We start from the raw sequence: 21,715 nt of genomic DNA on the forward strand, positions 1-21,715 counted from the left end.
ATGAACATGAGCTACTGGGTGTTCAACAACAATTCCAATTGACATACAACAATCCTATGTTAATCGGACTCGGCCAATATTGACACTAAATTCGTGTCGGATTCTCCACTTTGCACTCGGACACTTCATCTCATAGAAGAGAGTGGAAGAGAAAATACATATCTGATTTTTTATTTATTTATTTTTTAATACAAGAAAAGACCATACTAAATCCTACCTTGCCATTCAGATACAAAACCGTGGAAAACCCTCTCGAAATTTGAAGTTCTATGCCATGATTTTAGAGAATTATGAGTAGAAATTATAAATGGAGGATATAGCTATGTTTTTACGAAGAAAAAAGGAAGGAGAAAAGAGGAATAGGGGGTAGGTGGGTCACAACTGTAACTCTAAGTCAGATTTTTTTTTTTTTAAAAAAAGTTATCATATCACGTGAGGGATAGGAGAAATTTTCTCCTTTATTCATATCTACTTCTTTGGGCCCACTCACACCTCATTCTCTTTAAGGACTTGTTAGTACACTTGTTAACATAATTTGTTAGTACACTTATTAACATAATTTTACATACTGTATGATTTATTTGTTAAAAAAAAATGACGTGTCCCTACACATGTGTCCAAATTTCGGACAATGTTCCCGTGACCTAAAATTTTGAAAATTGCCGAATCTGATACTTGGACACGCGTCCGTGTTCGACACCTGTTCCCGAGTCCAAGTAACATAGCAATAATTATTAAATGTTTGGGATGTAAATTCCCCAACATTGTCAAGTTTTATTTTCTTTATTTGTATGATCTGAGAATTGTGCTCTTCATTTGAATTTGGGCAAGTAATTTTGCAAATGCAACATTTCTACTTGAAAAGCAGACTGACATGTGACCATCATATAGAAGCATCAATTAAAACCATGAAATATCGAAATGGTCCACATGTCTGATTCATTGGCCCACATATATCTCCCTGAATTCTTTCTAGGAATCAGTAGCAATTTTGTTCCTAGATGGCCTTATTATTAATTTGCCAAGTGAACATGCAAGGCATGTTAATTCTTCTGATCGAGGAATTTTGACATTTCTTATTGAATGTCCAACTGTATTTGCTATTATTCTTTGCAGCATCCCAGTTACTAAATGTCCCAAACGATCATACCATAAAATAATCAAATGTTGTCATCTAACTTCTTGTTAGATATCATATTGATTTTCACAGGTCGTATGTTTATACGATATAACCCCGAAGAATATGCCGGCAATTTCTCATAAATATGTTTCTTGCCATGTTTTTTTGCCGTGAGGTATATATACTCCTTTTGATCTGTTGTCATTGTTTTTAAATGATAGCCATTTTGGCGTACATCTTTGGAGCTTATGAGATTTCTTCGAGATTTACTCGAATATAAAGCATTATTGATTATCAATTTTGTCCCATTTGGAAGCATTATACAAGCCTTTCCAGATCCTTTAATTAATTTTGCTGACCCAGAAATAGTTGTTGGATAATCATTAATTTAATGACTTTGGGTTAATGGTTAAGGTGATCAGATTATAATAGGTAATTGAGATTATGATTTTTTTTAGTAAGGGCAAAGTAGTAATTTTATATGAAAAAATTTACCAAAAAAAAGAAAGAAATATAAAGTTGCAACTAATAGGTAGCACCCCTAAATGGCAAAAGTTGCAACTAATATGTAACGGAGGTAGTATTTACATTTACTTGAAACAACTTTAGTTGTGAAAAATATTTTCTATCCTTCGAGATAGTATGTATTGTTCCACTGTCCAAAAGTCATTGATATTCGGAACTAACGTCAGGCAGATCCGTATCTTCATAAAATAAAGGTTTTTTTTTAGAAAATATCACCATAAATTTTGCAAAAAATGGATTATAACACTAACAAAAAAAGAACTTTGATTATAACACCAAAAAAAACACAAAAAATGGATTTCACCACCACTTAACGGTTCTTTGGATGAAAACCGTTAGTAGGGCCCTCAAATTACACGTGTCAATAATCTAATGGTTTAAAATAAAAATAAAAAAGAAAAAACCTTAAACCTTAACCCAACCAAGCCCCACCACCTGCCCTCGCCACCGACAGCCCAAACCCAGCCGCCAGCACACCCCTTGCCCCCACCAAAACCAGCGACTCAATTCAACCCCTTCTCCATCCCCGAAAACCAACCCAGCCCCCTAACCACCTCACGCACCACATCAACCCACCAAAGCAAAGCACGCAGCACTTCACGCACCGCACCAACCCACGCTACTACCTTGCGCACCGCACCAACCCACATAACCACCAGGCGCACTACGCCTCCACATCAACCTCGTGCACTCAAGAGAGCAATTTGGGTTCAATTATCGACAATTATGGTTTTAGGGTATGTTGATTTCGATTGTTTTAGGGGTAGAGGTGGCTGCTACGGTGGTTTTCGGGAAGGGGGAAAAGAGTTAGGAAAGGGTTTGTTGATTTGGAGAAAGGGAAGGGCATGGCTGAGTGGTTCTACCCGTGAAGTAGCGGGTTTCGACAGCGGTGGAGAGAGTTCGGCTGCCGGCGGTGGCAGATAGGGCTGCCGGCGGTGGAGGAGTATGGCTGGGTTAGGTTTTGGTTTTTTTTTAAAAAAAAAAAAAAAATTTGAACCAATAAAGCATTGACACGTGTCCAAAGTGAGCCCCACTAACGGAATCCATCCAAGAATCCGTTAAATGGTGGTGAAATCAAATTTTTGTATCTTTATGTGGTGTTATAATAAAAATTTGAGATTTTGTGGTGTTATAATCCATTTTTCGAAAAATTTGTGGTGTTATTTTCTAAAAAAAAACCTAAAATAAATATGAGATTAGTTTAGAATAACATCATACAAACTTTTATTGGTGATAGAAATTAAAAGTACATAACTAGAAATTTAAAATACATTACACAACAGAAAATACATTAAAACATAATATATATTACATTAGTAGATGAGAAATCTGAAAATCTAAGCATTGTTATTTTCTTCAAAGATGAAATCATTTCCAATTTCAGCATTATCCATGAAATAATCAGACACATCAAAGCTGGGACAAGGAGCATTTTCTTCATTAACATAATTTGCTTCTTCATTTTTCTCTTTGCCTTTTATATTACAAACTTTTATGGTTAACAGATTGAGATTAAATACACAAAACTTGTTTTATTTGATTTTTCCAACGAAAATCTGCACGAATTATGGTTCAATTGGTTGAAATTCATCTGCCCCGCCCCGCCCCATTGACATCCCTCACCTTACGCTTTGGTGGTATTCTTCACTTTTGTTCTTTTATTTAGATGTTGCGCTCGATCTATTATGACTTTCATAGACATGATACAGTAATTAACTAAACACAAAAGGTGAAGAATAGCTCAAATGGTTATAGCTTTTTCCCTGATTTTAGGGGATCACAGAATCGATTCTCATCATTCGTTCATATGGCTCGCTAAACACCAAAAACAAATTTGATAATCAAACATGACTTGATATTTTACCGAAATTATAAATAAATTTTGGGTTTTTCTACACAATACCTGAGGTATTCAATTTCCAAGCCGTGTCTCAAAATTCCACGCTGTAACCCCAAAGTACCTTCAGCGTGTAAGATGTAACCCTGCCGTTAAATTGCCATTTGCTATTGCCGTAAGTTTTATATTTCCTCGCCACCAAAACCCAGCCATCACGACCCACCACCTACCAACACACCCCAGGCCACCCGCCGAACCCCCACCTGCAAGCAGATCGAGAACCCCGCCAGCGACCTCTACCATCACCCATCACAACCCCACTACCACCCATCGGAGGCCCACCACCGCCTATAGTGCACCACCAAAGAAAGTGTTAGAATGCAATGTAGGAGTTTAATTCGAATTGAAATTTTGAAAAATTGGTTTAGAGATTTTGTTTTATTGGATTCAAATTGCAAAATTAAGTTGTTAATTGCTGTTTTCGTTTTGAAATCAAAGAATTTGGTTTAAAACAATAGAAAACCCTAATTTTTCCCTCAATTTGATTTTTAATTGTTAAATCATCAATTTTTGTTCAATTAGATTGAGATTAAATACACAAAACTTGTTTTAATTGATTTTTCCAACTAAAATCTGCACGAATTATGGTTCAATTGGTTGAAATTGTTCGACGTTTGCCCAAAATTTTTCGAAAAATGGTCGAAAATCTGGGCATTAAGAGTTGAGAGAGAAGGAGAGAGGAGGGTCACGCGGTGGTGGGTCGAGGAGAGAGGAGCGAGGCGCGCTGGTGCGGCGGGAGGTTTGGCGGTGGTGCGGCCGGAGGTTCGGCGATGGTGCGGCTTGTAGGGAGGAGATCGAGAGAGGTGTTTGGGTGTTTTGGGGTTCTTTATTTTGAAGTTAATAGAAAGTTAAATTAAGTTAACGAAGGGAAACTAAAGGTACCTTGGGGTTACAGCGCGGAATTTTGAAAATGGGTGGTTACAGCTTGGAAAAGTGAATATCTTAAGGGAATTTTGAAAATGGATGGACACAACTTGAAAAAAGTAAATACCTTAAGGGTACTCCCTCCGCCCCTAAGTTACATTCTTACTTCTAGCATTTATTCCTCACATAATGGAGAGAAGTAAGAATGTAATTTAGGGACGGAGGGAGTATTATTTTGGCTAATTCTCTAATCTTAGGGCCTGTTTACTGAATTGAGCTGAGCTGAACTCAACTGAACTGATTGGAGCGGCTAAACTGAATTGAGCTGAAATGAATATTTTATGAGAGAGGAAAATTGAGAGCTGAACTGAACTGAAATGAAATTAAATAAATGTGAACAAACCCTTAGGGCCTGTTCCGATTGACTGAATTGAACTGAACTGATCTGAACCGATTAATTAGTGATTTTTAACTACGGATTAGTGATCTTTGATTATTTATTGATTATTTATTACTATACATATGTGTATATACAAATGTACATATTATTATTAATATTATTATTATTATTATTATTATTATTAATTATTGATGATTATTATTATTATTATTATTATTATTATTATTATTTATTGATTATTATTATTAGTATTATTATTTTATTGTTATTATTATTATTATTATTATTATTATTATTATTATTATTATTATTTATTGATGATTATTATTATTATTATTATTATTATTTATTGATTATTATTATTATTATTTATTACTTATTGATTATTATTATTATTATTATTATTATTATTATTATTATTATTGTTGTTGTTGTTGTTGTTGTCGTCGTTGTTGTAATAAGAGCTTAAAAGAATGAAATTTGGCTTTATATCATTAGCAATATCATTAGACGTAAATTAAAAGCTGAACTGAACTGAATTTCAACGAAAGAGAACAGACCCTTAGTTTACCGACCCATAACTATTACAGATTGCCTAAGTACGGAGTTTACCGTTTTCACGGATAATTGGATACCCCGTCGGCCCGTCCTATGAATTACTCCGTGAAACGATGAATTTGGCGCCACGTTGCCATGAAACACAGGAACCAAACCAATAACCATTCTCTCTCTTCTTCATCACAACTTTCAGCAGTACCTTGAAGATGACAACAATGGCGTCGTCAACAGTCCTCCATTTCGAGCTCTACTCTTCCACACTTCCCAACCACCTCCTAAACCTTCCATTTCTCAACGCTTTTCTCTCTCTCATCATCATCATCTTCCACTCAAATTCCCCCAAAAAACTACCCCTAATTTCCCGCCAAATCGCCATTGTCAACTAACAATTCCTTGTTCTGCAACTCGAAGTTCGTCGAATAGAAAGAATTCTGGGTTAGTTGGTGTTGAAGATGAATCTGAATCTTTTCGTAGAAAATTAACTCAAGCAGTGTTGTGGGTTATGGAAGGGGTCTACATTGTTTGGCTATTTTTGCTTCCTTTTGCTCCTGTTAGTATGCTCTCTTCCTTTTTATGCTCTTCTATTTTCCCCTAATTTTCTTTCATATTTGTTGTTGTTGTTGTTTTTTTTTTTTTTTTTTTTTTTTTTTTTTTTAATTTTTTTATTTATGAAATGTAGCATAAGGTGTGAATTGACTGAATTCATTGGAATTATGTTGTCGTGAATTGTGATGCTGTTGTTTCATAGTATTTGGAATTTATGTGAATTTGTCAAACCTAATAATTTTCGAATAAATAGAAATTTCAATAGAATTCATTTTATGGAGAACTACTGAGTCGTTTATGTGTTTTGCTTTATCAGAAACTAAAAGAGAACTGATCAATTGGAAATCTTGCATCAATATTTTCAATTTTCATTTTACAGTTATTGAGTAAAGTTATCATCAATATCAAGTGCATTACACAGATATTAGTCCATTCTCCAAATTTCAATGAATTATGGTATCTTTGTGATGTTGAAGGTGGAGTATTAGTGGATAGTTTAGAGTAAGATGCTCATCTTTTACACCCCTGATTGGCTGATATTGTGGTTATTGCGGCGGAATGGACGTCATTTTTGGAGATATTTATCATTTGACTTTGAAGTTGAGACATGAGTGTATGACATATTTTGAACTCTATTACTTATTTAAGAGTTTCTTGAGTTACTTTTGTGGCAAGACGTCATAGGACTGAATTAGTTTCAAAGAGGTTAATAATCGAGAGAAGTCTTTCATCTAACTTTCTCCTTGAGTCCTTGATATTCAGTTCACTTCATCTTATATTTGCTAAATTGAAATTATTTTTACTGAACCGAAATTACTTTCATCTAGCCGAAATTAATTTTACTGTACTAAAATTATTTTAACTAATTTTCTATTATATTCCATCTTTGAAGTTACTGGTTTTTACTGAATTCAACTTTTTTTTTTTTACTAAATTGAACTTATTTTTATTGGACTGTTTTTTTTTTTTTTTTTAAGGTGAAGTGAACAGGGCCTTAAGATAAGAAAAGAAAATTCATTGAAACAGTTAAAGAAGTTTCGAAAAGAGGGGGACTGAAAGTCTACAAAACTCCAGCAAAAGTATAAATGAGCACCAAACACCAATCACGTAGTACATCTGGAAGGGACATGCACCTCGAGCATAAGCTGAAAAAGAAGCTGAATACCACGAGATCCCATAAGGACATCATTGCCGAGGAAGACAGGATTATGTAAATTCAATTTTATCATTCCTCTTCAACCAAAGCATCCACAAAACAGCAAAAATCACAGCTTGCAACAATTTGTGCCTCTTGCTTCTCGTATACCTCATATATTGTTATCTATAGATGACCAAAGAAGTAAATAAGGCTCCTAGCTATCTCAACCATACTAAAAAGCTTTTTTCCAATGAAAAATCATTGTATCATAATGTACAGTCAATCTGGTATTTTACTCTTTTTTATCTCATAAGATAAAACACAATATACCTGCAAGAGATGACACCTTCCTGTCTTCAAAGTCTATAGATTCTCACAAAAATATGATCTCTGCAAACTGACAACCTACACAGTTGCTTTCATCTGCTTCGGAACTGTAGGTCTGTAGCAAAGTAGTCTCCTGATAAGGAAAAGTCATTCATGTTATCTTCATCTTCTTTAACATATGAATGGACTGAATTAGAGGATTGGGGTGGGGGGAGGGGATGCATTCAATTAAATGTCCATAGAAAGTTGATCATGCCACAAACTCTCTCACTGTGACACCTCCTCCTCACCCCACCCCTCAAACCATCCTGTGAGGAAAGGAGATGGAGAATTTCCTGCTCTATGTTTGATGTTTTCATATTCTTATACGTTCTATTGCCTTGTGATCTTATATATTGAACTTTATTGTTTCTATTGTCTCAAATAGAATATGATTATCTGCAATTACTAGCATTGTGCTATGTAAGTTTGACCTTTCCTTTTAACTTTGAAGTTTAACTTGCATATATGACAGGGTGATCCTGTATGGGCTATCAGTTCTGACACTATCAATGATCTTGTGGGCCTTTTTTTGAATTTCTTCTTTATCTTGCCGATAACAAATGCTGGTAAGTATCACTTTGATGGTCTTATATTCTTGGTAAGTGTAAATATACTACCATAATAATATGATTGGCTGCATCTTAAGCTATTTTACCAGTCTTCTAAGACAAGACCGATCAATTTTTTTTTTGTACCTTATATAAGAACAAGATATTAGTTATGACTAACTTCAAGCCAAGCAGGATGTGTAGCTTGTGCATGACTAATTGGCTCTTAGATTCAAAGAGAAGGAGAGCTGGTTGGTTACAGGGTGAGAGAGGAAAAATACGATAACAATAATGTGTTGGTTGGGGTCATATAATGTAGGGGATATGCATCCCAGGGTCATATGATGTTTGTTGAAACTGTATATGATTACTACGCAATCTTGTATAAAGTCTAGTGGTGGCCTTGAATTAATGAAGGGAATCGTAAGTTGTAAACAAACGGTTCCAACCACCCAAATGGGCTCCCAGGGTGTTGTGGGGCCAATATGAGCACCCTGGCATGTTTCCTTTTTGGGTCAGACAAAAATTGTCCAATATGAGCACCCTGGCATGTTTCCTTTCGGTCAATTTTGGAAATTTTTTCCAAAATTGAAGTGAATGTGCTGGGTGTTTTCCGAGGTCATATGAGTTGCTTTGGAACCATAACAAGCCTACCAATAAGTGCATAAAAGTCCTAAAAATGTGTTTGGTTTAGCTACATTGCTACTTCAGAACTATGTTGTCGCATTGCTAGTGAAGAGCTGCAAGAGATTATTATTTGTTTACATAATTATATCACCAACTTAGCTTCCCGAAGTCTTTAAGGTGTCGGGAATCCTTCATCTTCATTGGGTTATCATTTTATTATACTCAAATTCACTACTTACCATAACATCAACAAGTAACATAGGTGTTTTTAACTTAAGATTATACGATTGTACTATATTACTATATCGGTGTTGTGTTTGTTACACAACACTAATCATAGATTCTAAGACATCCTCTTTATTTCCACTCAAAAATTCCATTTTGTTGTGGTGTGCGTGTGCCTACACAACTAGTTTGGTTTATTATAAGTGAGCCCATGTTTAATTTGACACCTAAATTCAGCACCATTTCCTAAGTTATCACGTCATCCACGTGCAACCCTATAATGGAGAAATTATCAAGTTGAGGAGGTTCTCGCCTTATGATCCTTCTTTAAAGCACAGGAATACTAAGCAGACCTGCACTCAGTATTTCAAATATTATTGGCAAAATGGCTAGGTAATTTTTGTTCTGGGAGTTTTACAACTGATGTCAATTTTTGCTCCTTTTCTGTTGAGAGAATGAAGAATAAACTCATGGGATTGACATGAGGAGGGGATAGCTATATGAGAGTGAACTCTAGCGAATATGAAGTGCATGGTTGCAAGTAGCCAGGTAGGGCTAGTCATTATGAAAATGAGGATGTAATTGTCTTCTTACACATTATGACATACGACATAATGAGGTTCATAGGCCAATTTGCTATCATTAGGGCTGTGACTGTATACATCAACAAAATCGAGCTCTCACTAACATTCCATCTGTACACAATTACTGATTTCATATGGTTGTTTACACCTTTGGCATTTTAAAGTTATGATATACTAGAAGTTGTATACTTCCATAGCATGAATCATTGTTCTGCTGTCTATGACAGAAGCATAAAATGACTGTCACTATGATTAAAGCATAAAATATGTTAATTTGTGATGTCATCATATAACTTTTTTGCATTTTTAAATATATGCCCACCTTTATCCTTTTTTTGCATAGACAGGTAATTGGCCTATACTCTGCTTCGTCTTCTGTTAACCTTGTGAGGTACTAGAGCTCTAGTACTAATCAGTATTGTGTGTGTTTCTGACAGAGTAGTTGGTATTCATGCTATAGAAGCCCCAGTTCTTCACCCAGTAAGTAGTGTGACTGAAGTTCAAGACCAATGCATTCAATATCTTTATTGCCTACTCTGATTGAAAATTCTGATTTCAATTTAGGTGTCTGAAGGGCTCAGCAACTTCGTTGTGGCATGGACCTTCATGTTTGCTCCTCTACTATACACTGATTTTAAGAATGGTAGATACAAGGGATCCCTGGATGCGTTATGGGGCCTTCAGATGTTCCTGACAAACAGTAAGTTCTACTGATAACTCTTTTGCTTAGTCTGAAAAATCTTGCCTGATTCTGCTCTGCTGTTCTGATGAAGTTGAATAAAGTTCTTGTTTAATGGTAGTCAGAAGTTAAACCTTGAAAGAGTTCATTAAAAAAGTACATTAGAAAATCTGGAGCTATATAACAAAATCGCTCACCTTGGAATTGTAATCATAGTATGACATGTAAATATCAACCCACAATTTAAAAAATGTTTCATGTTGATAAATAATGACGGCTTAGTTCCTCATAATTCCTCTTAGTTATATCCTCACAATTCATCTTTGTTCCATGTAGTTTGCTTCCTTTCCAACAATTGGAGAATGTGTCTTGGTTATTTACCCTAGAATTTGTCCTTACATTTAATATCCTGATAGCTGTAGGCACCCTGATCAAGTTACTGTAAAGTTGCTTCTCCAGTTTTCTTACATTAAGTTATACTTGTATAATTCAGTCATCTTCATTTGCTGGTTTAAACATCTTTTAATTGTGATATATTATAGGATTCCTACTTTTCTGTGGCTATGCTTTTATATATAGATATATGGAGTATATATATTACGCAAGAGTTGTTGAATACCATTGTTACTTTTGGTCATAGCATTCATGATACCCTACATGGCTATCAGACTAAATGGAGCTGATGCAAGTGATTACCCAAGAAAGCCCTCTCAACTGGGTACTGTTATGATCAAAGGTGCACCAGTGGTTGGTTTGATTGGTGGGGCTGTGTGTGCAATATCCATTCCATGGGCTCTATTTGGAAGAATGGATGGTGATTTTGGAAGTGTAAATGACAGGTTGAATTTCTTGTTGAGCTATCTGGGATCCGATAGGCTCGCTTATGCTTTTAGCTGGGATATTGTTCTTTATACGATTTTTCAGCCTTGGTTGATCGGTGAAAACCTACTAAACGTTTCGGAAGACAGACTTACGTTTGTAAAATACGCTAGGTACATACCAGTAGTTGGCTTGCTCGCTTATCTTCTTTGTCTGAAAGAAGAGGTAGTTGAAGAGCTGCTTGAATGATTGCTTAGGAGATTAACTTGAGATGAGAGTTTAGATCCTTGAGGTTTCCTCTATACATTTTTTAGTGAACTCCGATGTAATAATTTATCAATGATATTCATGATCCTTGAGAATCGCTGATAAAACGTTTCAATTTTTATTTTATTTTATTTTATGTTTTTGTAACCTCCCTCTGATTCCTCTGTAGCCTCACACTGACTGTAAAACAGTATTGAGAGATTGATGGAAGACTTCTTGGTGCATTCCTACATATACTTTGTGAAGTACTGAAGTTGCTATGCCCTAACCTTTTCCTCTCGCGTGTGCCACGTGGGACAAACCGGCATACCACCAAGGTCTAGTAGAAACAGAAGTATGAAGATCATTGAATGATCGGATATGTAATGCTGGAAAATCAGTTATCATGAATTCATGATCAATAACTAATTCATTATTCATCTAGTTTTTAAGGTATAGGATTTGTAAGATCGTTCTCAGTGATAAAGAGAATGAAAAAGCATGCATTCATCAGTAACAATCAACACAGTGTTAATCGCAGAATAAAAGTATATCTTGCTCATCTTTTGAATCAGTAACATTTTTGTCACTAGTATCAGATTGCCTTCCATGCTGTTTGTATAAATGCAATAAAATCTACAGATTGAAACTTCCAGACTGCCAGAATTGCTTACAAAACATAATTTTCGTTTAGTTGCTGGACACTGTATGGAAAAAATTCTACAAAAAAAGGATATATAACGTGACGTGGAGATTTTACAGCCACGGCGAAGCAGTCTCAAACAGAGATTTTCTTTACTCAACCTTCTTATCTTTCTTCTTGTCAGACTTCTTGTATATAATTATCTGGCTTAATAAGGTACCATTCGTTATAGCACCAAGGACAGAGCCCATCACAACTAAAACAGAGTCAAGGAATTAATTAAACAAATTTCCACATGAAAAAGGCAGCATAGTTACAGTTATACTAGTACGTTGCAAATTTACAAAGACCGTGGGAAAACAAATTATACAATCGTAGCACTATCCCTGGATTCTTCCTTGATATATTCTACATCTGTAAAATCGATTTCACAACTATTTATATTTGATGCATCAAAAGGCTTTCCTACATTTCTCCTGCAACAACAAACAAGCAGGGGAAGCACCCATCCTCCCCTTCCTCACCACACTGCTACCGTCTCTCTTTTGCTTTTCCTCATAACCTTTCTCCACTCTCAAAGCTTACTAAATTTGATGTGTCATCCTCAAAATAATTGGTGAACCATCTTTCCACTACACATTTCAAAAGCCTTCACTTTAAGCACCTGATAGAAGTTTGGCAATTTTGAGTTGGTTTTGCCTTCTCTTAGCATGGCATCCAGATAGGTAAAAACAAAAAGTCCTAACATAAAAGAAAGCTCCCAATTCTATCCCCAAAAGTGCTTGGAAACCAAAATGTCAACCAAACCTTGGATTTGCACGTTCCTTGAAACATGGTCACCAACAACAACCTAAAGGACCCAAACACTTGCTTCATTCTCTTTGTTGTTTAGGTTTCCAAACATCCGCACCAAATTTCTTTTCTTCTAAAGGAGATCCTCTATAAAAATTAATGGACCAAATAAGTCTATTATCCTTCTTCCCCTTCTTTGAAGTCAAATATTATTCCCTTAACTTTGATCTAATGCCACCATATCACTTGGTGACTTCATGCCCACATTATGCCACTCCCATATCTACAACTAGATGAAAGTCAAACCAGGCTGGTCAATTGATCATGGGTAACACAAACTAGTCACAAAATAACACCTTGTCAAGCCACAAAATATAGGTGCATGAAAAGGATGGAAATCCAAGAAAATGTGAGGGTTCAAGGGCATAGTAATTTGTAGGATAGCTACAAGTACTTTAAATTCACTGTGAACCATCACACCATGACTTCACATAATCCGCTGCCCTGCTGATATTTCAAATGAGTATCACAAACTGTGGTTTGGAAAAAAAAAAAAAAAAGGGCACTTTAACTACCATAGAAACCAATATGTGCCATCCTTGATAGCATTTCCACATGAATTAATCAAACTAAGCCAAATCCCGAACAACTCTACTAAAGTTCAATCAATTCTTCCAAAGAAATCCATAACAATACGAAAGTACCCTCTAAAATGTAACAGAGCAGTTCTTCAAGGAGACGTCCAGATTTCCGTACATGGCATTTTAATGGGAATACAAAGCCCTTCAAAAGTTTCCAAGTATTATGATAAACAGTGATGTGTTCCTTGCACGAACAGCTATGGCTAGCATCATGAAATTCCGAGTGGATGAAAATGTTCTCCACCATATGGAGAGCTAGACACCAGATAGTGTCAAACTCTGCAATTAAAGGAAAGTTTGCATGTTTCGTATCCAAAATGAAGAATCAATCATTGAAAGGTCAAAGGTCAAAACCTAGGCCAAAGTTCCCCAGCAGTCCACATTTACAGGGAAAACAATGTGAAAGGTCTTGAGTTTTGACAGTAATTTTGACTGAAGTCCTCTGCAACTCATTACAAACTGCCCAACATCCACCAAGCTTAGCTAAGGTACGGTGATCGACTAGGTCTAGCCATCTATAGCGTTGTCCCTAATCACTTGCAAAAGACTAAAGACAGTTATAACCAAAAGACCCTTGTGATATACTACCTCTGTTCTTTTTAACTGCAATCTATTCCTTTTTGGAAAGTTCCAAATTGATTTCAACAATAATTTATTTGGCCCGATTCTCTCTACTTCTCTCCTCATCACATGGGCCCCCTTTTTATCTCCCTCTATCTCTTTCCTCTCCTTATATATTGTGCATCCCCCCCCCCCCCCCCCACGTTGTAATTTAAAAAAACAGAGGAAGTATAAAAATTATTTGGAAATTTTCACATTTGCTACCACTAAAAACACCACGCTTCACATTTGCTACCTGTTAAAATTTTTTTTTTATTTTACTACCACCTAAAACAGAGTTTGTTAAAAATCACTACCACATGCCTTATTCTGTTACTATTTCCGTTAGTGGGCCCACTCCACCGTTTAGCCACCCCTCCTCCTCACTGCCACCCCTCACCTCCCCCTGCCGGCGCGCCAACCCACCCCCTCCCTTTCCCCCACCCTATGCGCATCCAATCCCCCCTTTCCCTTTCCCGTTCTTGAGCTCCGACCCCCACCCCGAACGAAAACCACCCCCTTTCCCCTTCCCTCCACCGGAAATCGGCCCCCCTCCCCTGATTTCCCCACCGAAATCGACCCCCTCCCCTTCTCCTACCCTTTTCGGCCGTCCCTAACCCTAAACCACCACCCCAAAACCACCCTAAACGAATTTTAGGGTTTCGGTTGTGGTGGTTTTGGGGTGGTGGTTTAGGGACAGGGATGGCCGAAAAGGGTAGGGGAAGGGGGGGGGGGGTCGATTTCGGTGGGGGAATCAGGGGAGGGGGGCCGATTTCCGGTGGAGGGAAGGGGAAAGGGGGTTACGGTGGTGTTGGTAAGGGTTTTGGGGGTTACGGTGGCGGTGGTGGTCTGGGTTTGGGGGTGTCGGCTTAGGATTGTCAATTTTGGGTGGGGAAAAGGGAGGGGGTGATGTCGCCGGCGCCGGACGAATCTTTAGGCGCCGGCCGCCGGAAGGGGGGAGGGGGAGGGTGGCAGATTAGGGGAGGGAGAGGGTGGCAGATTAGGGGAGGGGGTTGCTGTTTTTTTTAATTTTTTTTTTAATTTTTTTAAAATCTTTTTAATTTTTCTTCTTTTTTTTTAAGATAAACTTAACGGAAATCCTAACGGATTCCGTTAAGTGGTAGTGATTTTTAACAAAGTCTGATTTAGGTGGTAGCAAAGGAAAACAAAAAGTTTAAATAGGTAGCAAATCTGAAGCGAGGCGTTTTAGGTGGTAGCAAAAGTGAAAATTTCCAAATTATTTTTAAAAAAGAATGCAAATCAAAGTTGAGAAAGATAGAATAAGAAATACTCATAAAGAAGTGCCTTTTTCATCAAACACATTAACAAAGTAAATAAAAATAATAATAATAATGATGGGTTGATGATGGTGTTGGTGATAATGACAAAAAGTATGTATAATTGATAACTATCAAAATACGTAGAACAATGCAACAATATAATATGAGCAAGGATACCACTTGTAGGTGCTTTCTCCTGGTTACTGGTAAAAACCCTCACTACAAAACAGCAAACAGTAATCAGAATATGGAACAATGAACCGCAAATAATGTGAAATAAAAAGAGATGCATGAGATCATGTATTTACTCACCCATGGAACCTCCAAAGTTCATAAAACATGTTAGAAAGCTGAGTTCCCCCGTAGATTTATTCTGCAAGTTATGAAGACAGTTGTCAAGAATGTCAAGCCCATATATAAGCATTCTATGGACTCTTACTAACAAGAGCAAACAGCATAAAAGGTTGCTTTGTAACATAAGGTCATAAGTCAATGTTACATTAAGACCTGTCTCTAGTATAGTCAAGAACAACATTTACCTAGATATTTATTCAAGAATTAATATTCGGAAAATAAAGGTACTACAGCGGCTTGTCACCAAAAGGATTCAAAAGTTTCGGAAACAATGAAATCAAAGAAAAGATATGCATGAGCAGGTAAATTATCGGGGTATATTAATTAATTTCTCCAAAATATTCTGACTTAACAATTAATTCAACAATTTGGTTGATATTTGACCATGTATTCCAGTTCCTGCTCGATTCTGGTCTAATTATTTCACCAAAGAAGTAGCAAATTCTTGGTTCAACACCGTGTATATTAAGGCACAGTAGATGTGCTCTGGTAGCCAGTTATGATCCCCTTGATTAGGCTCAAAAGATCATAGAGTGGAGACAGGAGAATCACATCCACAAGGGGCAAAATGTAGCATAATATTCATAAATCCAAATGAAATTCACATAAAGGCACCCTATATATTAGAAGCACTTGAGATGCAAACGGGAGTCTTCCAACATAAATTACTGCACTTGTAAGTATAAATTACTGCACTTGTAAGTATTTTATGAAGCTACTAGTCAATTTTTTTAGTCCACTTCTATAAATCAAATGTTTAGTGCAACTAATTTCGGTAAATAAGTCTGTTACAATATTCTGTACACAAATTTCTAGGCTTCAAGAGCCAATTGCCTCAATATGCCTTGAAATGTTTTAAATTGACAAGTAAGAAAATACTATTACTATATATATATATATATATATATATATATATATATATATATATATATATATAGAGAGAGAGAGAGAGAGAGAGAGAGAGAGAGAGAGAGAGAGAGAATTGAGATCATGTGAGAACCAAGGTGAATAATAGGAACTACAAACAAATCTCAGCCATTGATCGCACTCCATCTAATGGCTCACATTTCGTAATTTCGCTGATTTTAAACCTTTTTTTTTTAACTTTTAAGGCAATTTCATTTACTTTAAGACTGATTTCATTTACTTTACTAAATTTTCATTTACTTTTGAGAAATGAAATTGGAAACTACTTTATAAAGTTAAAATATTACAAAAATGTCATTAATGACACAGGAAGCATGTGAGCCGTCCAATTAACATGATCTAAGGGTCTAGATTAGTTCCTAGTTCTTATTTTAACCTTGGTTCTCATTATATATATATATACTTCCTTCGTTACGTATTATGTGCAACAAACCTTATTGCACGTTTCCCAAGACAAAATTTGATAATGATTGATTAACAATGTCAAGGGTGTGTAATTAAGGATAGGAGAGAGAAAGGGGGATAATTTTTAAGGGCCATCACTACCAACTGCCATCCTCTCCACCAACACCACCAGAACACCGCCAGTACGCCACCTAACACCAATCAACCACTAGTCACCCATACTGTAACCACTTTCTCACCACCATAACCACCCATCCCGTAACCACTCTTTCACCACCAACACCGTACCACCAGAACACCAACACTATCATCAGAAACCACCAAAAACCCACCTTGCTGCCACCATAAACCCCGAAATGCAGCAACCTGCAACCAACCTAGATCTACCAGACCCACAACCACCCAAAACCGACCTGACCCACAACCACCCAAAACCGACCAGGCGCAACAACCAAACCCAAAACCCGCAACCTCATAAACACCCCCAGGCCTCCCCTCTCCTACCCATTCAGCCACCAACCACCCACCGTCTCCCCACTCACCAAAATCCACAACCACCCACCTCCCTCCCCTCTCCCTGAAATCACCACCAGCCACCCTAACTATGAAGAAAAAAAGCTTAAATTTAGAAAGTATTACCTTTGGCATTGCTAATTTGGGGGTTGATTTGATCAAATTTAACCGATCTAGAGTTTTCATGGTTACATTTGACCATAAAAACCTCAACTTTAAGCTTTAATGGAGGGGGAAGTGGCGGCGACGACTTTAATGGAGGAGGAAGGGGCGGCGACGACTTTAATGGAGGAGGAAGTGGCGGCGACCCGATCCTATGGTGGTGGTGGTATGGTGGTTGTGAGAGAAGAGAATGAAGATTGGTGGTGAGGGTGGCTTGAAAGAGAGGAGAGAGAAAATAAGGTGGTGGTGGAGTGGTGGTTGTAGAGAAAACAGAAAAGAGAGTGGAGGTGAAGGTGAAGGTGAGGAGAGAGAAAATATGGTGGGGTGGGTGGGTGGGTGGTGGATCTGATTGTGAGGGAGGAGAGAGAATGTGTGTTAGTGTTTTTATTAAGGGTTAATTAAGTTAAGTTAATAACATGTAGTTAATGTGTTAATTGGATTGAAGTAAGGGTTTTTTTAGTAAATTTACTCAAAAAAATTTACTATATAAGGAAACTTTTTTTTTATTGCACATAATGCGTAACGGAAGAAGTATATATATACTACCTCCGTTACATATTATTTGCAACGATTTGACATAAAGTAGAGAGGAAAAATGTCTAATCGTTGCACATAATATGTAACGGAGATATAATACAGAAACACTTGTCAACTGTCATTCTCATCATCCAACAGTCATTCAAGAGTTCAACTTACACTGAAATTTTTCCATATTTGAGGAATCCTTGCACAGAGAAATATTGCATGTTGTGATGCCTGTGATACATGGATTCAGAATGAGTATGTATGTAACAAACAAAAAGTTGGCATATTGCTCAAAACAATACCATATAGTTGTCAATATACATCCAATTCAGCAGTTCTTAAACAAATTGTGGAATCATTAAAGAATATTTCACTCACATATAAAGCTTCAAAAAGCATGGGATCAATTTTACCAGTCAGAATTGTTGGTGCCAAGCCACAATATCTATATTAATAATGTTAAGAAATAGGGATTTTTTTAGATGATAAAGATGTTCTACAGATCACAAAGCAAAGGATACAATAGTGCCCTCATCCATCTTGAAGTCCCCACAGGCTGTGAAAAGTAATATATTACCCCAACGAGAATTATAGCTGCAAGAAGATATATATATTAATTAGAAGTTTAATGGATACTAAACATTTAAAAGGGGGGAGAAAGAGGGGGGGGGGGGGGGGACTTTGAGCTGCATGCAGTAAGACTAGTAACATGCTAGTTATGAAATAGATGAAAGCTGAAAAAACAGTCTTAGGAGACTTGGCTAACGACCATTAAAAAAAATAAAAATTGCACCAACATTCTCCCAAGCTCTATAGATGCAGCATAAACAGAGTGGGTCAAATGATAACTTATAAAAGGTCATCTGAAGCAGCAAAGGGTAAGCATCTTTAGTCTCTAAAACTAATGTTCTTCCTGAAATTTCCTACAATGGATGCAAGGAAAAAACAAGTGGGCACAAACATGAAACATGCATATATTGATATGAAAAGCCTCCCACCCACCCACCCACCCACCCCCCAAACTGCCAAAATATAAAAGCCCCGAATTACGAGGAGGCAAAAATAAGATCAACAATTTATATATTGATACTGTTAAATTTTACCTAGTTGCTTGCCCATCTTAGTACTATTATATCTTTTGGTTGGGTTTAACACGTAAGAACATGAGTTGGATAAACAACTTTTGCTGAATAATGATAGGTTAGAAAGTGGAGATAAGTCGATCAAGGGAGAGTTCTAAAATTCTATGTGAAGTTATATTATTTACCTTGCACCAATAGAAATGCATATTCCCCAAAGGCTGAAAAGGGGAGGCCTTTATGGAGGCAATATGCTAGAGAAATTGTGTAACCAATAACTTCAAGCTCAAAAGCTGCCACACTAAGCCCTCTTACACTTTTGTGTTCCAAGATCTTCAATATCTGCCACATATTAGATAGAATTAATTTTATAGCAATCTAAAGCTTTGGAAACAATTAGTGTGAAAGAATTATGTCGTAAAATAAGAGTGTTCATGTCTGCCAGAAAACTTTGAAATGCCTTGAAAATTTTTAAAGAAAAATTATTGGCAAGTCAGTGACAAACTATGAGCAGAAAGTGAGCTAAGTAAAGTATGACAAGATTAATAACTTTTTCTTCAATTTACATGGAACTTGTGAACCTGTGAATGTGTATGGGAGTTTGTCTTTACTACTCTCTCCGTACTTAAAAATTGCTCCATTTCCCTTATTGGGTCGTCCCTAATAGATAGCCCCATTCCCATTTTAATTAGCTTGGTCTTCACAATTCCTCTCTACCTTATTTACTACGGCACGTACTAAACAACAAATCTACCTAGCCACTCAAACAATTCTTAATGCACTGAAAATTGACGAGGGAAAAACTTTAATGGATAGAGGAAGCATCAAGTACGAATTTTCTTTGTTGACTTTACTATCACTCATATTTACATCTCTGGATGATACTAGTACCACTGGTTGTAATACTTGTAAATGGTAAAGAAAATAGACAAGGAAAAAACTTTAACTTGGCAATATGCAAGATCATTATTCACCATTTCCTTAATTAAATTATTTCTTTATCAAGTGTAACAAAAACTATCATCAATCATCAATGTACAATGCCCATAATTAAATTCCAAACCAAAACTCAACTTAAACGGAAAATTCTTCAATTTGAATCCACCAATAAACACCAAAACCGGCAATTGCGATCACAAAGAGAGATAATTTCATTTCAACACTCCAAAAACAGATTACTGACATTGGAAAAATGTACTTGGGGTGAAAAAAACCAATCATACCAACATTCATCACAAAATAATGCTTCTAACTGGTTAAATAGTTTAAATTTAGAAAGGAAAAAACAACAACTACAATTGATACTTTTTGTAGGTTAAACAACCAACAAACAACCGCATAATCATGGAGAAGAAGACCATTAATGCGGAATTCCGCTAAAAAAAGAATTCAGTGAATAATTTGATAACAATTACAAAAGAATTGAACAAATTATATCAATTGACAACAAATTAGGGCTTTAAATGTCATAATTTCCCACAAAAAAATATAATTAAGATGAAATAGAAAACCTGAGGGATCTTGACAGTGGTTGAAGCGGCAACGATACAATAACCAAGTAGCTTAGAAATAAGAGGAAGCAAGCAATCTTTTTCTGGAATTTGCCCATGGCGGAGCGATCCAATTACACAGCCAAAGTCCATACCAAACATCTCCATTTTTTTTTTTTATTACTTTGGAGATCAAACTAAGTTTTGCTTTAACTTTCAGGCTTCTTCAGCTTCAATTACCCTGTACAGTCTGGTTTTTTCTTTAGCAAGGTGTCTGCTTGGTACGTGCCAGTGGGATTGATGTCAATTCGGGTCGTTAAGTCAGGTTGGGTTGGGTCTATTTAAAGTTTGAGCTATTATAAAAATTTACTACGTAAATACTCCATCCGTTTTTAAATATTTGTTCCATTTTCAGTCATTTTTAAATACTTGCTCTATTTCCTTTTATGGAAAGCATTTAGGGGCCGTTTGATTGGGGGTAATTAGGAAAGAGAATGGGAATCAACTGGCTCGATTCCCTTTGTTGATGTTTGTTTTACACTTTTAATCATTTCCTTTACCCTCCTCATTACCCCAAATCCTTCCAACTCCATTCCCACCCCCCTAGACTTTCCCATTCCCTTTCCCTACCCACCTTCACACCACCACATCACCACCTTCACACCTACCAACACCACCGGAAAACCAGCCCTGACCACCACCGCCCCTACCCTAACCACCGCCGAGCCTCCCCCGACCACCGCTGCACCCCCCTCCCCCGCAAAAACCACCCCTAGCCCCGCAAAAACCACCCCTAACCCCGCAAAACCCTAGCCCCGATCTCCCTCTCCCTCGAAACCGTCATCTCACATTCCACTTCCTCGATCTTCATCACCATTTTTTAGGGTTTCAATTTCAATTTCCGACGCCATTGAAGACCACAACCTAAAGCTTCAATTCGAATTCAATTTCAATTTCAAATTCAAATTCATCCGCATTTCATCGATTCTGAAGCTGTAATTTGCCGACATTGTTCTCGTTTTCCATCGATAAATTAACGTCCGATGAATCGGCGACGATGAGGTGGAAGAGGAGAGAGAAATGGAGGTTAGATCGGACGGTTTACAGGCGGTGAGGTATGATAAGGTTCTGGCGAGGGGAGGGGGAGGTGCGGCGAATG

At 36.9% G+C, this 21,715-nt stretch overlaps 2 protein-coding genes across 2 annotated transcripts; one reads left to right on the forward strand and one right to left on the reverse strand.

The window, feature by feature from the left end:
* Positions 1-3,212: 3,212 nt before the first annotated feature.
* LOC145636041 (uncharacterized) lies at positions 3,213-11,423 on the forward strand. Its single transcript, XM_081687475.1, has 6 exons — positions 3,213-3,282; positions 5,511-5,914; positions 7,890-7,983; positions 9,844-9,881; positions 9,966-10,101; positions 10,721-11,423. The coding sequence occupies exons 1-6, from the start codon at positions 3,213-3,215 to the stop codon at positions 11,146-11,148; spliced, it is 1,170 nt and encodes a 389-aa protein (XP_081543601.1). The 3' UTR covers positions 11,149-11,423.
* Positions 11,424-11,709: 286 nt separating this feature from the next.
* LOC145558097 (mannose-P-dolichol utilization defect 1 protein homolog 2-like) lies at positions 11,710-20,817 on the reverse strand. The gene is made up of 8 exons (XM_081619247.1): positions 20,578-20,817; positions 19,255-19,408; positions 18,509-18,581; positions 18,366-18,432; positions 18,159-18,218; positions 15,414-15,474; positions 15,279-15,320; positions 11,710-12,044 (listed from the first exon to the last, which is right to left on the reverse strand). Exons 1-8 carry the CDS (start codon positions 20,722-20,724, stop codon positions 11,941-11,943), a joined length of 708 nt encoding a protein of 235 aa, XP_081475373.1. The 5' UTR covers positions 20,725-20,817; the 3' UTR covers positions 11,710-11,940.
* Positions 20,818-21,715: the final 898 nt, after the last annotated feature.

The sequence above is a fragment of the Chenopodium album genome, chromosome 1, assembly GCF_948465745.1.
Source record: "Chenopodium album chromosome 1, dcCheAlbu1.1, whole genome shotgun sequence".
Classification (NCBI taxonomy): Eukaryota; Viridiplantae; Streptophyta; class Magnoliopsida; order Caryophyllales; family Amaranthaceae; genus Chenopodium; species Chenopodium album.